The sequence below is a fragment of the Nothobranchius furzeri genome, chromosome 12, assembly GCF_043380555.1.
Source record: "Nothobranchius furzeri strain GRZ-AD chromosome 12, NfurGRZ-RIMD1, whole genome shotgun sequence".
Classification (NCBI taxonomy): Eukaryota; Metazoa; Chordata; class Actinopteri; order Cyprinodontiformes; family Nothobranchiidae; genus Nothobranchius; species Nothobranchius furzeri.
Genome location: NC_091752.1, coordinates 66,554,255 through 66,568,778, shown reverse-complemented (window position 1 = coordinate 66,568,778; position 14,524 = coordinate 66,554,255). Strand labels below are relative to the sequence as shown.

General features: G+C 42.0%; 1 protein-coding gene across 4 annotated transcripts in view; it reads left to right on the top strand.

Moving 5' to 3' along the window:
• Nucleotides 1-10,190: 10,190 nt before the first annotated feature.
• Nucleotides 10,191-14,524, top strand: part of LOC107376291 (RNA binding protein fox-1 homolog 2) — a 77,533-nt gene continuing 73,199 nt past the window's right edge. For 3 of the 4 annotated variants that reach the window (XR_008565844.2, XM_054750740.2, XM_054750739.2), the window contains exon 1: nucleotides 10,191-11,221. Coding sequence is in view for 3 of the 4 variants with exons in the window: in XM_054750740.2 (XP_054606715.2) it covers nucleotides 10,964-11,221 (258 nt within the window). In the remaining variant the exon portion in view is untranslated. The remainder of the gene's footprint in view (nucleotides 11,222-14,524) is intronic. The other variant, XM_054750738.2, reaches the window with a different exon arrangement.

The following is a 14,524-nucleotide window of genomic DNA, read 5'->3' as shown; positions in this document are numbered from 1 at the left end:
GGTTCTTTTAATAGTTTTTAAGTATCTTAATGGTCTTGGGCCTTCTTATCTTTCAGAACTGCTTTTACTATATAAACCCCCGCGGTCTCTGCGCTCCTCTGGCAGCCGTCTCCTAGTTATCCCTAAAGTCAAGACTCACACCCATGGCGAGGCGTCCTTCAAGTACTACGGCCCTCGCCTTTGGAACGGGCTGCCGGAGGACCTCAGGTCCGAAGGGAACATCCAGGCTTTTAAGAATAGGCTCAAGACCCACCTTTTTAGCTTAGCTTTTAACTGATCACTATTTATCTATAAGTACATATTTATCTCTTTTATTATTTTTATCATTTTATCTACATCTTAGTGTTTTTACATGATTATGTTTTCTTTTACTATCTTTATAATCACTTTTTATCAGTTACTTTTTATCATTATTAGCTTTTATTATTTTATATGTTATATATCTTAAATCCTCCAGTGTTTCCTCTGCGGAGCCCTCTGCCTTGGGGCCGGCGGCCGGGGCGGCGGCGGCCGGGGCGCTCCTCGGGTAGTGCCCGGGCACTGGTGGGGGTTTCTGCCCTACGCCACTGGGCGTCATGGGCCGGTGTCTTGGCTGCTGCCGTGGATCTGTTATTGCCAGGGCAGATGGCTCCGCTGATGATGTGTCGTTCATTACCTGACCCATCTGAACTCAGCCTATTGTTTCCTCTGGTGTTCACGAGTGTGTGTGTGTGTGTGTGCATGGACGAGTGTGCGGGTGGTTGTATGTCCACTTTGGAAGTTGGGTGCGGGAGGGGAACTGTAATTTTTAATTGTTTTATACTTGGGGAGGGGGGCTGGGATGGGAATATGGGATCTATGGGGCCATTTTAATCTGTAAAGCACTTTGAGTTGCATTTTTTGTATGAAAAGTGCTATATAAATAAAGTTGATTTGATTTGATTTGATAAGCATCTTGCAGTTCTAATCTGTTGTTGAAAACTGAAGTTTTATGCTCTCAAATAGAAACAAGGGTGACGAAAGTGCCTGAATTATTCTAGTGGACAACATAGAAAATGAATTTATAAAAATAAGACACAAGAGTTTGTATTCAGTTGATTTATAGAAGCAATAATTCCTTCATAAGTAGCAACTAACTAAAACAGATAAATATGCAGTAACCCACCAGTGCCTAATAGGGGTAGACTGATATATCGGGCCGATAATGGTCCTTAGTACAGCCGATTTAAAGTCAGGCACATCCTTGGGCAGCCCAGTGCTTTTGCAGAATTTGATCTTAAAGAGCAAGTCACCCCCTACCAGAGTCTAACTCCACTCCCACTTCATGTTTGAAAAATGCAACAAATGCTGTTGCCTGGCAGACCGAGAGGGCGGAGCTGCTAACAAATACACACACACACAGGCTCACCACAGCATTGTGACATCATAATGTACCAGTTTACATCATACCATACCTCTTAGCCAAAAGCGGTGGCAGATTTAAATTAAAATACAGTGCAGAGTTTTTACCTGACAACGGCACAACACTGCCAGTTTTAGGCAGAACATTTAAATTTTAACTAAGATGCACTGAAGTGCCGAATTATTGACGACACGTGTCTGCAGCACGATTAGACACTCGTTTATTTAGTTTATCAGCAAAAAAAGTTTATTTGGGGGTGACTCGCTCTTTAAGGTTGAATATGGAACACGGACACTCTGGTGACATCTAGTGTTTCGAGGTGGTAGCTGCATCAACAGAAAACATTTTCCAGCCGTCGGGGTGTTGGTTCAGCCAGCACCGTGTCCAGTGACAAATCATACAGGAAGAGGGCTAATTTCTACTGATATGTTTATTTTTAACAATATTTACTGTTAGAACATCTTCTGGGCTCAGAATCAGCTGCTTGACTGGCCTTGCCGAGCGGACTTTTTAGCACAACGGTGCCATCTAGTGGCTGGTAGATGTAAACATAAACCCAGTGTCGTACCCGACAAAATAAAAATGTCATTATGTATTTTTTCTCAACTGTACATTTATTCTGCACACCTCTAAACGCCCCATGGAGGTATTACTGTTTAAAATATAGCTTTTTATTCAAATTTTCCATGTTCCACCTGTTTACTTTCACTAATAAATACTCTAAATTAACTTTATTTATGGGTCTGACTTTAATGCTGAACCAAGTCAAGATTTAACAGTTGGTTAAATTCAGAGTTCTGATTCAGTTTCAGAAATTTTGTGCATCAACTAATGTTGTTAGTGACATTTTAGCACGAAAATAAGGTGAAAATGTCTCGATATCGGCCATGAAAATCAGCCATCGGCTCCTACACATGGGCATCGGTATCGACAATAGAAAAACTAATATCGGTCCACCTCTAGTCCCTAACACCTTTTGATACTACAAACAGTGATGTAGAGATTAAACTACACACCGGAATCAACTCTGTTGCTATTCAGTTGGAGATTCCGGAAAATGACCAATCAGATTAACCTATGAGGCTTAGATTATGTATAAATATCCCGGATACTTATATCGATCTAAGTTCATACACCAACCTGTTTGGTCTAATTTTAATCCAAAGATTAATGTTTAAATTTAAATAATTAAATTTAATAGCAAAAGTTATTTTGAATCAGAAGCTAGGGATCTTTGCTTTCAAATAATTAAAAAGATTATTCCTTTTCTGTGTTTCACTTCAATAATGAGGCAAGTTTAAAAATGAAGAACTAACAATTTTAAACTTAAAGATTTGAAACAACAATCATAAACGACAATTCACGGATGACAATTTAACGACAATTTTTAACAGCTTTGGTATTAAACTTGTTTTAAAGGCAAACCTGAGGCTGGATGGAAGCTAAATGAAAATACGAGTTTGAATGCGTGAATGAGATTATTAGAAGGTTTCTTTCAGAGAGAGCAGAAGCATTCTGGCTGGAAATGAGGTTTTGCGGCTAACTGAGTTATTTAGAGAGAACAGCATCAAACGTCATCTGTCGATTAGTGTCTACCTCACCCATTTTCCGGAGACCCCCTTTCGGATCTGAGATGTCAGGTGGAGATGATTTCCTCCGGGCACGAGGATGGTAGAAGGACCTCTATGCGACCAAATCAGTTCTGGGTTGTCTCCGTGGGTCACATGACTGATGAACAATTGGCGTCTCAAAGTCCGTAACTCTGAATGAGTTTTTCGTCTTAACTTAACTCAGAAATCAACAACTCTGGGTAGAGTCTTCGTTAGCTGGTTACAGTTTTGTTTATTCTTAGCTATTCTTGTCGGCGTGACTGGAACAGCAGGTGGAGGTTTCAGGGACGGCCGTTCCCTTTCCTCCGTGGTGTCGGTTCAAGAACTGACTGAAGCTGGTGATGGTTAGTTTCACCAAGCTCTCAGGACACTCCCTCTCTCTCAGGAAGAAAGCTTTGGTCATGCGTCAAAACCATGTGTTGCAGTTATCGTTTATCTGGACTCTGTGTTAGATGGATAAGGTGAACTTGACCTTCTTTGCTGAACACATCTTTTACTGTCATCAACCATAATCATAATTAATCATTATTATCCCAAAGCATAATAATTAATTTCATGTAATTAAAATACCTTTATACTGAACCAAGTGATCATTTATGATGATTATATTAAACAGTAATAAAAGCAATGAGTTTTATTAATTATTACTATCTAATTATTATCATCATGAACTTGAAGTGTCCTCCTCCTGGGATGGAACAGCAGCAGAAATGGATATGATCTTGAGACATCGTGGCTCCTTGTTTAATCTGTGGATTTAAAAGTACTGTTTGACCCAGCTTGACCCAGCTGGGTAGATGTGACCTTTGCCACAAATTAGAGCACCTTCATCACGTTACAGTGACATCATCTGCGATCGTGCTGAGAGGGTAAAAAAAGAAGATTCAGAGTGTCGAGGAATAAAACAGGAAACAAAACGACACAAAAAGAGCAAAGGGGTTCTTAAGCTTGAGGCACTGGGATGTTTGACACCTGAACACCTCCGGGTGTGCCGGGGATGCGCTGAGGGTATAGCAGAGGGGGTGACTGTTAGCCAGGATGACGTACCGAGGAACCAAGGACAGACGAATCTTTACTCTGAGCACGGTGCAGCAAATGAACGCTACAATCTGTGAGAAGAAACAATTGGGGAAAAAGGAGGAACATGTTAAAAATGAAAGTGGGAGGGAGGAAGATGCTTAAAACAAACATTTAGGTCAGTTTTTATTTACAAAGACCTCAAAACATTCTTATTTTAAAGTGACAGTGTGTAATTTTCCTGACGATGGGAGGCAGTAGATGTCTAAATTGTTGCAAGCAAGCCGTATTTTTGTGTTGGAGTAAGACCTTGCAACAGAAGCCCATTAGGGTCCAAAACCCCCGGGGAGTGCAAACTTCAGCTAACAAGCACATCGGACTCCCTTTCATCACTGGCAACAAGTGAAGAGGTAAATGTGTAAAACAACAACGTTTATGAATGTTGAATTTTTTTGTAATCGTTTGTTACAAATCAGTAAATGCATTTTGTCCTCACGGCCTCCCGTAGAAGGAAACATGGCATCTAATATAGCGTCCAGAAACTTAGACCCACTTCCATGTATTTTAGACCTGAATTTTATGGTTATATGTTAAGAAGCCGCCAATATTTTTCAACAACTGGGCATCATTTAATTAACTTTCAGCAACATTTAGATGATACTTCCAGAGATTAACAATAAAAGCTACACATTGTCCCTTTAACATTTTTGTGTCCGAATCACTACTGCTTTGACTCGTTAAAGTACAGATGAATTCATTGATGCCACCTTGAATTATCTCATTTATTACCAGCGTCTAAGAGTAGGCAGCGTGAGCACAGAAGCATCTTCCTCAGGAGTTTTATTGGCCAAACTGATGGTCAGTAACGTTAAAAGATGTCAAATAAAACACGTATTTCTTCACTTGTCGCGTTTTGAAACACGAATAAAAACAAAGTTGTAGGTAAATCGGATCGCCGTACTAAACCAGTTCTATGTGAGGCATGTTGCTCAACAGCAACAACTTGTTTTTGGTCTATTTCAGGACCAAACAGGGCAGCCTCACCAACGCCAGAGCAACTCTGCTCTCCTTGCAGGCACCGTAGTGTCCACACAACGACATGATCAGGAGTATTGCACCGAAGGCGATCGTAGTACTCACACCTGATGAAGGATTATAGGAGGGCAGGAGAGAGTCAGAAACAAATCTGCAATGAAGGGCTTTGAACAGAGGAGTAATTGTGTGTTAACCTGCGAGAAAAGCACTGGAGTTCAGCTCCTGTTGATCAAAAATTGCTCTGGTGTCAACGCTGAACCGCAGCCACAAGCCAAGACCTGAAAACACAACCCCAGCACCTGCCAAAACAGGAAACTGCAAGTGAACCACAGCTCATCCTCAGATTGAATACAAATCTGTAAATATGATGTTGACGTTTATTTGATATGGACACAGCAATTACTTTGGACAAGTGTGTTAGCACAAGTGCTAATTTGCAACACTTGTCCATAAGCACCTTTTCTAAAAAGAAGAACACATTTAAATGAGATACAAACAAATCAAATAAATCAAAGAAAACCAGATTAAAATTACAAACAATTTACAAAAATAAAAGGCTATTTAAGCAGCTGATTAAACGAGGTTAAAACTATTCATGTGCACACTCGTTGTTGTTCAGACTTTAGCCATTTTTTGAGTCCTTTGTTAAAAACTTTACTGTCATTTTCTAGTTTCAGCTCAGCGGGTAGACTTCCACAGTTTGGCCCCCATTACAGAAGGAGCAGACTGGCCGAAAGAAGTCTTTCGCCAAGACACGAGACAGTCACCTCAAGTGGAGGCTCGTGTGATCAGTATGAGAGCTCTGACGTCTGACGGCCACAGCAGAGGACAGTATAGACAAGTTATTATTTAGACGTTTGAAAAAGAATCTTAAAGTGCTAAAATTAATAAAGTTTTTGAAAGTGAGAAGGTTATGTTTCCTTAAAATGCGACAATGATGATGCCATTTCAGTGGTTTCTGATCCATCATTTTTATTGCTTGCTTGTACATTAAGACAATAGGTTTCAAAGTGGGGGGGGGGGGGGGTGACCACGAAAAAGATCATTGCATGCATGTAAAGTTTTGCAGTTTGGTGTGACAGTGATTTCAGGCAAACAGAGAAATGGGGGGGGGGGGGGGGGCAACGACTTTGAAATTATTTATTTTTCTTTAGATTTTGAGTTGATCTTTAGGGAGCCCTTTCCCTCCAGCAGACTGAGCACCTGCCCGATCCCGCACACCGCTCTGAAGAAGTCCAGGTTCCCAGTAAGTTCATGAAAAGCGAAGCGTGTTCGATCTTTAAGCGAGCTTCCACCAGGCCCTTCAGGATCCGCTCAGCATCAGTCCAGCTCTGTCCCAGCATCCGGTTTTTCCTGGTTTTCCAGATGGCTAGTTTTGCACATGCAAAGAAAAAGTTAATTAGCAATATTGTCCGTTTTTTTCTGACACTGTACTTGGGCCCGAAAACAAATAAGGATGGGGTAAAAGCCTCCCCCAGTGCACTGACCCACCCTAAACATCCCTGATGGCACAGAGAGAGAGAGAGAGAGAGAGAGAGAGAGAGAGAGAGAGAGAGAGAGAGAGAGAGAGAGAGAGAGAGAGAGAGAGAGAGAGAGAGAGAGAGAGAGAGATGTTGGAAAAGGATGCCACAGAGACAAAACCGAAGTTGGTTTCATTTTTTATTTCTGATTGGAAAATGTCATTCCAGCTATTTTTCCCAATCCTTGAGCATCGCCAATCTGCTCTAATTACAAACTTACAATAGTTTGACTCTTCAAACCTGGGTTAAATTATTTTACACCACTTTGTGAAACAGTTACTTGATTTGTGAACGTTTCATTCCAATTGAATTTCAGCACAATTTTTGCATCTAAATAACAGCATCATGCTCGTTTCAACCATCAGAAGTTCCGGGTAATTACCAGACCTGTTTCCATTTCACCGGGCCGTCCCAAAAGGAACCAACAGAGTACCTGAGCCGCGGAACATCTCAGAACGACCCAGTCAAGTCGCTGGGTTGGAACGGTGTTTAACTCGAGCTGGATGGTTGTTACTGAGTAGGAAATGACATCGGCAGACGTCAACAAAGAAACAAATGGAAGAGTTCTTGCTGAAGCGGAATGGAGAGAGAATAATTTAAGCAGCATTCACACTGCTTTAAAATCTCACACACACACACACACACACACACACACACACACACACACACACACACACACACACACACACACACAGCAAACTGTGTATTGAACACCACCTTTTGCAGCTGCTCTCTCCATCGCCCTGAATGGATTAAATGACAGCGTACTTTGACAGCATAAACTTTTTAAATGTCTTTGGACGCCATTTGGTGCTGATCTGTGACATCACTGCCAAAGCATCCACGATACGCTGATGTGTTGACCTGAAAAGGCTGGTGGACCGGGCCATCGTATCTCCATGTCACTTTTCCTCCCCCCAAAATTTCGTGGAACTCTCAGAATGGAAACACAGCTGAAACTGGTCCAGCTCCAAAACCCAACTCCCAAAATCTTCAGACTTGGACTAGATTATTCTACATCAATGGCAAAGTCCATAAAGCAGGTGAAGATTCTGCCATTAGTGTAGATTAATCTAGTCCATGCTATCAGAGATTACAGTTAGAGCAGATTAAAGATGCTCGGGTTGTGGGAAAATAGTTGGAATGGACCTTTCCTAGTTAAAAAATATGAAAACCAACTTCAACTCCGTGCCAGAGTTCAGGAAAGACGAAACAACTCGGATATTTATATGTCGATGCTCGGATCTCAACACAAACACACGCGCACGCACATGCGCGCGCACACGCACACACAACGTGTAATATTATCTGCATCATATTACAGACGTTGGTAACTCTTACCAAAAAGCCGATGTTGATGATGAGAAGGACTTTAGAGACGACTCCACATCCGTCCAGAGCCATGATGGGCTTCTCAGTTTAACAAACGACTGTGGTCAAGTGAGCCGCACCTACAACTGAAGTGCGCGTTTAAACGGTAGTTTACGGTAACATCTCAGCTCTTCTCCAGCAGCGAGGCGGTGTTACCGTAAAGTACCATGTAAATGCGCACTTCAATTGTGGGTGCGGCTCACTTGACCGCAGTTAACAAACGCACTAAGATAAAATTAAACTGCAAGAACTTGTTTAAATAAAAAGTGAAGATTAGGTGGAAAAAATGATGCTAGGGACAAAAAAGAAAGCTTCTGGTAAAACCAACGTCTCTGTTTACGTCCGGAACACTTTTATCTCTGCGAACAGCGCGAGACTAAACAGGACCAGACGCATTATTATTTTCATTTTAGGACATAATTATTATCATAAATTTTAACTTAATTTAGCCATTATTTGCGCTAAAAGGTTATTTTTGAGGTCGACTACATTATTTTCAAGGTAGAGTTGAAAATCCTCTTTATTCATCTGCTTATTGAGATTTTTAAATTGTTATTGTTCAATTCAATTCAAAAATACTTTATTAATCCCAGAGGGAAATTGATTAAGGCGTTTATTAAGTTTATTAAGGTGTCGATCTGCTTCTTAATAAAAAGTAACTAGACGAATGAAGGTCTCGTGTTTTCATAGCACTGAGTAGAGTAACGAATTACTCTTCCATGGTTTGTGCTTATTTATTTATTTATTTATTTATTTGTTTGTTTAAAAGAACCTTAAGACATTTTAGGGATTTGTATCGGTAACTGTCTTGCATTGAACTGTCGTTGAATCTGTATTGACAAGTTTACATGAAATGTTTGCTTTCCTTTAATTGTTTTTCATTATTTCTCAGTAAAATAAATAAACAGCATGTTAGGAGTTTTTATTGTTACTAAACAATATGTATTGTTTTTTAACACGCAATCTGTCTACAACATGTCAAGGTTTTTGTTTCTGCTAATTCTCTTTAACAAGTGTGCCTTGGTTTCATTCACTGTTGCATATAAAGGTGACTAGTTGAGACTTTTGGGACTTCAGCTACTCTGACTTGGGCTCCAACAAAAATCCCACTAGTTGGCAAAAAATGTTTGTTATGGAGCTGGTGCCCATCAAGTAATTCAGAGAAGTAATGAAGTAAAACAACTATATTCATTTTTTATTATGTCGAAAGAAAGGTGCATGGTTTCTGTAATCTATCTACGATGTCCTGAAGATAATATTATCTTTTTTAAATTCCATTCCCAACAAACAGGGTAACTCCCCAATTAAATCAGCAGCTGAAAAACACGATTAGAGAGTAACAATTCAACTCAAGCCTTTTTACAACGAAACTATGCTTTATTATTATTATTATTATTATTATTATTATTATTATTATTATTATTCATTTTAATGCAGGATGAACATTTGCTTTAATGTTGTGTTTGTGCTCAGAAATAAGAACAATCTAATCAATATCAGAACACTCAGTACCAGACTTTAGATCCACATTTATAATGAAAAGTGTCTCCCCGTTGACGTGCTGTTCTATCCTTCAGCCACTTGAAGGCGCTAAATGATTCAGAAAGAAAACCCCTTGTAACGGAATACTGTGCGTTACATTTACCCCCATGTCCAACTAAAATATTAAATGAAGTCCAGACAACAGAAGCCAGATTGGGTCTCATCGTAATTATTTATAATTCTTCAATTTTTGAAAAAGCTAATTGTAAAGACCGGTTTGCATATGTATGAAACAATTAAAAATATAAATATTTAATGTACAGTTTACATGTATTTAGGTTGCATTTTAAAGCTACAAAAGTCAAACATATCAATAAAACCTAAATGAATTAAATGTAGAAAATATGACTTTTAATGAATCTCATTTCTTTTCATTTTTGTCATGATAGTAACAAGATTTTATAATACACAGGCTATTTTAATACAACGTGAAGGAATGTGTTGACATTTTTTACTGAACTATGTAAATTGTTGCTGTTTTATTTTCTTTTTTTGGGGGGGGTGAAATGTATAAAAAATTGTTGTTGCTTTTTTCGATTTTTCTGTGTGTTGTTGTTTCTAATTTCCTTTATTTCTTTATAGACTTGAGGAATTTTTCGTCAGGTCTAAAATCGGTTAAACAATGAAGGTTTTCGTTTATTCGACCAAAAGACTGAAATAAGAATAAAGGAGGGAGCGGTGAGGCGGAGGAGGAGGTGGTGGTGGTGGTAGGTGGCGTTGGGAAAAAGGAGGAGAAGGAGACCAGGGAAGAACAGACCTCAGACCAGTCCGTTTCACCTCAACGTCTTCTGTCTAATCCCAGTCTTCGTGGTAAAATCTGACCTCGGATCAGCAACGCCAACACTGGGAGAGTGTGGGACTGAATCCAGAGGAAATCGTGCTCGTCGGTGGTGGCCAGGTCGACACGAGAAGACTCATCCACGAGTAGACCACGGCGGCGAGGGAACGGACAAGACGGGAGCGACTGAAAGGAAAAGCGGATACGGAGGAGTTTTAACCCCGCAACAGCAGCCAGCAGAGCGAGCTCTGGCTCTCCGCTCCACGCAGGAGTAGTGTGACGTTCTGCTCATTTCCAACATTTTCTATTCTTGGCAGCGGGAGTGAGGAGCTCTCCGAGCCACATTTATAAGGAGAGCTAGCGGAATGTAATGCTAGCGAGCTGGCTAACGTTAGCTAGCTAATTAGCCTATCAGGCATTCGCGAGTCGGACGCTTGATTTTATTAAAATAGGTCACTGCTTGGCGACATCTGACTCTGTTAGGGAGAGCCTGCTCTATTGTTGCTCTTTACGGGTTCCTAGTTCGGCCACAATGGTCCTGCTGGCTTAGCCAAAGCCAAGTTAAGACAATAAACAGTGCGAGCTTTTCATATTGATGAAAATCTGTTCAATATTATCCGCGTTGTGTGGGAAAGCCATTGTGAAGCAAACGGAAGAAAGGAGGTGAAAACAAGCTGCAGACTTTTGACTTGTGACCGCCTGTCGTCCAATGTTAATGTCGACCGACGTTGCATCTATAATGCTACCCGTTAATCGGGGAATAATGGACCGCGAAAGGGACATTGATACAGTAGCCGCCGGACCTCATGCGAGCGCGGCCGCGGGTCCAGCGGTTGTCCGGGGGATGAAACGGGGAGACCCGGAGCCCGACGCTCAGACTGCCGCTGCCCTGACCGACCTGGCCGGGGCGGAATGCAAGAGACCACGGATAGACGGGACCGGGAGCGTGGTCGGAGACATCGGACAGGTAGGATTACTCTAAAACCCGTCAGACACATTCGTGTGTGTTATGTTCTCATCTCTTCTGCTCACATTTGCTCCTCAGCATCATCAGGAGGGATGTTTTGACAGGGCCCTAACTCTCTTTCAGCAACAACACAACCCTGTCATCTTTGCAACAAAGAACAAAAACATTGTAACCAGACAGGGGGTTTATAATTTAGAGGCCAGTGAAGGAATATTGCGAAATGTGTCTCGTTGAGACTCGGGCTGTGCAGTGAAGGAGCAGCCCAGACAAAGGTAATATGATCCAGGCTCCATTGCTATGACAGACAGCAGCACAGCAAAGATCAGACATTCATCATGCCTGTCTCATATGAAAAGCTAGTGCTTCCTCCCATCCGGCAAGATTTTTAACACGTTTTCATTCAAATCAGCTAAAAATGATCAAATATTGTCATTTTTAAAAATGGATTTTCCCTAAATCCTGACACATGGCTGCTCCCCCCTTCTCGGTGTGGCTAGGTGTTAAAAGAGAGAGGCAGACAGGGATTGGGGGAGGGGTCACCACAGTGAAAGACAAAGAACAGAGTTTTTTTTTTGTCGCTGGAGGCTGAAGGAGCAAAAGGAGGCTCAGGGGGGCCTTTCTTAACTGCAGGTCTTCGCTGCATTCATGACTCGACAGCTGAGACAGCAAAGCATCTGCAGCCGGTTCTGCCTCTCTGCACTGATCTACTGTCTACAGTAAACCACTAGTTCTCTGGATTTGTTTGCTATTAGTCCCTCCATCTCCTCGGCTCATAAACACGCCGCACAGCTCTTTTTCTTACACCTACACGCATACAGTTTGAACTGGCATCTAATCCAATAATAGAGCAGGACAGTTTAGCTGATGTCTGGTGTTTTAGTTCAGGAAAATGGCTCTGAGAGGAGCGGCCAGACACAGCATGAGGTCACCTGTGTGCAACCGAATCCAGACGAGTTGGTAAAGCTCTATCAAAGAGGGGGCGCGTGGTCGACTGCAACAAGCGGATAGCATCTATGTTAGCATAATAAAGAATCAACCTTTAAGATTGGGGTAGAGGAAAAAGTAGAAGAAAAGCAAAATGATACAGTGCTGTACTTCTGATATCTTCTGCTTGTTTTCTGTTAGATGTTTCAGCAAAGCAAACAATTTCTAGCCTGCCAAGCCGTCCTATATGTGTGAATATATGGTCTGACCACGACCCATAGACAGAGCTCAGTTGTGGGGCGGAATCTACGGTTGTCTTTCAAACTGTCTTCGCACACACCTGATCAGTGCCAGAGCCAGTCAGAGCAACAAACAGAGTGATGTTTTCATCGCCATGGCAACCAGTCAGTAGGGCAGTCTGCCTTACGCCGTTGAAGTAGTTCTATTGAGTCATGTCTCAAAGAAAAACCCAAGTCTATATCGTCCAAAGTTGATGCCACAATTGTTTCAAACGGGCACCGTTCCTTAACCGGCACCATCTTTGTAGTTTTTTTATATCGCAGCTCTTGCGGTAATCCTAACAAACGTAGAGCGCTGTGATTGGGCCAGTGGTAGACCTGCTGAGGTGTGGCTAGACCAACCTGTGTTTTTGCTGCTGCTACAGTTCGTCTGGATCATTAGGATAAACAACTTCATCCTCATGCTTCATGTAACTTGGACAAATACAAAGTTTTGTTTTTGAATAAAGATTAAATTCACGAAGCTTTCTAAACTGACCTGGTCCTATTAAGATGACTGATGCCTAAATTTAATAATCAGTTGTAACACACTTAACATCAACCAATATAATCATATAACTGGTAACGAATCACATCACAGTGTGTGTCCCATGCATTTATATAGATTTGTCATAATTCAGCTACATTGGAAGGTTTTCCAGCAGCACTGGCCTGTTTTCAGGTCAAAGGTCAGAAATTCTTCTTCAGGACGTTCTGCATCCTCAGACCATCACACTTCCACCACCATGTCAGAAATGCAGCTTTACAACCTTGTACTCACAAAGAGGGACTTTTTGGACGGTGAGCCCTAAAAGCTAGAGGGTCATTGATGTTTTTTGGTAAACGTGAAGGAGACTTTAGTATTCAGCAGAACGCCGTGTTCTTTTTGAGATCCCTTAGCCCAAGTGTTACTGATGTCATGTATTAATTCCACAGAGAAATGCAGCTTAGTGGTTTGGATAATGGCCATTGAATAGATGCTGACGGAGAAATGGTTTATAAAAGCTGGGGAACAAAAGATGCACGACAAACGAGAGTGTGTGTGAGTAAACAGAAAGATGTGATGGATGCTTGGTGTGAGGACACAGGATGCAGGCGGGAAAGAGGCAGAAGGAAATCCAGAGCCATTAGCTCGCCTCCATACGGGATCAGGATAAGCGGATGAGAGAAATGTGACGGATGACAGGGGTGGAGGATCTGAACTGGCATGGGTAGCTCAATAACCCTCGATGGGGGGATACATTCAAAACAAAGTGACATTGAGGCGGGGATATGGTGGCAGTGGAGAGCTTTCCGAGCTCAGGGTGGAGAAGATGAGTTCTGGGGCTGCTAGCAGAACCAAATGCCTCGAACAATTAGAGCCGGACCCCCACTGAGCGAGGCAGAAGTTTGCTGACCTTCCAGGCTGACAGCAAATCAGCACTGTAATAATAAATGAATGGCGCCTCCGCTCTTTGTTGCTTCTGCTCTCCTCCCTCTCCCCTCCCATGTCCTCTGATTTGTGCCCCTCCTACCCCCCCAGGCGTATTTCCAGATTGCTAATTGACTTCTGCTTCGCAGGATTTCAGTGTACCAATGAGCCAGCACCCCCACGCATGCACTTTCTCTCATCCATCCCATCTCCCCCTGCCATCTTTCATCATCTCTCCCTTTCTCAGTTCATCTCCCATCACTCAAAGATGTCCTCAACGCCGTGCGCATGCTTTTGTCGTGATTTCATGCCACGTTTGCTTTTAGCCCCTCATCTTCTTTGCATCCCATCCCTCTTCCCTGTCTTTTCCCCCAACTCTGTGTTGATGTTTACCCTTAAGGCGGTGCTGTGGTCCACTCAGATGTACTGCGACTACAGTTCCTAACTCTCCCTCACTTTCTGTCACTCTCGCTGATGTGGAGAGCCGATTTGCCCTATCGTTGGCAATAAAGAGGCTTTGTGTCGCACTAATGAGACCAAAGCTTATTTAGGAGAGGGCATTAACCAGACTGATCGCCATAGAGGCCTGAGCAAACGGGGGGGTTGAGTGAATAGATTGTAGATAAGTTATTAGCAGCATAGGAAAATAAGCATTTAGGATAACAAGCAGTAAAGAGCAACTACAAAACT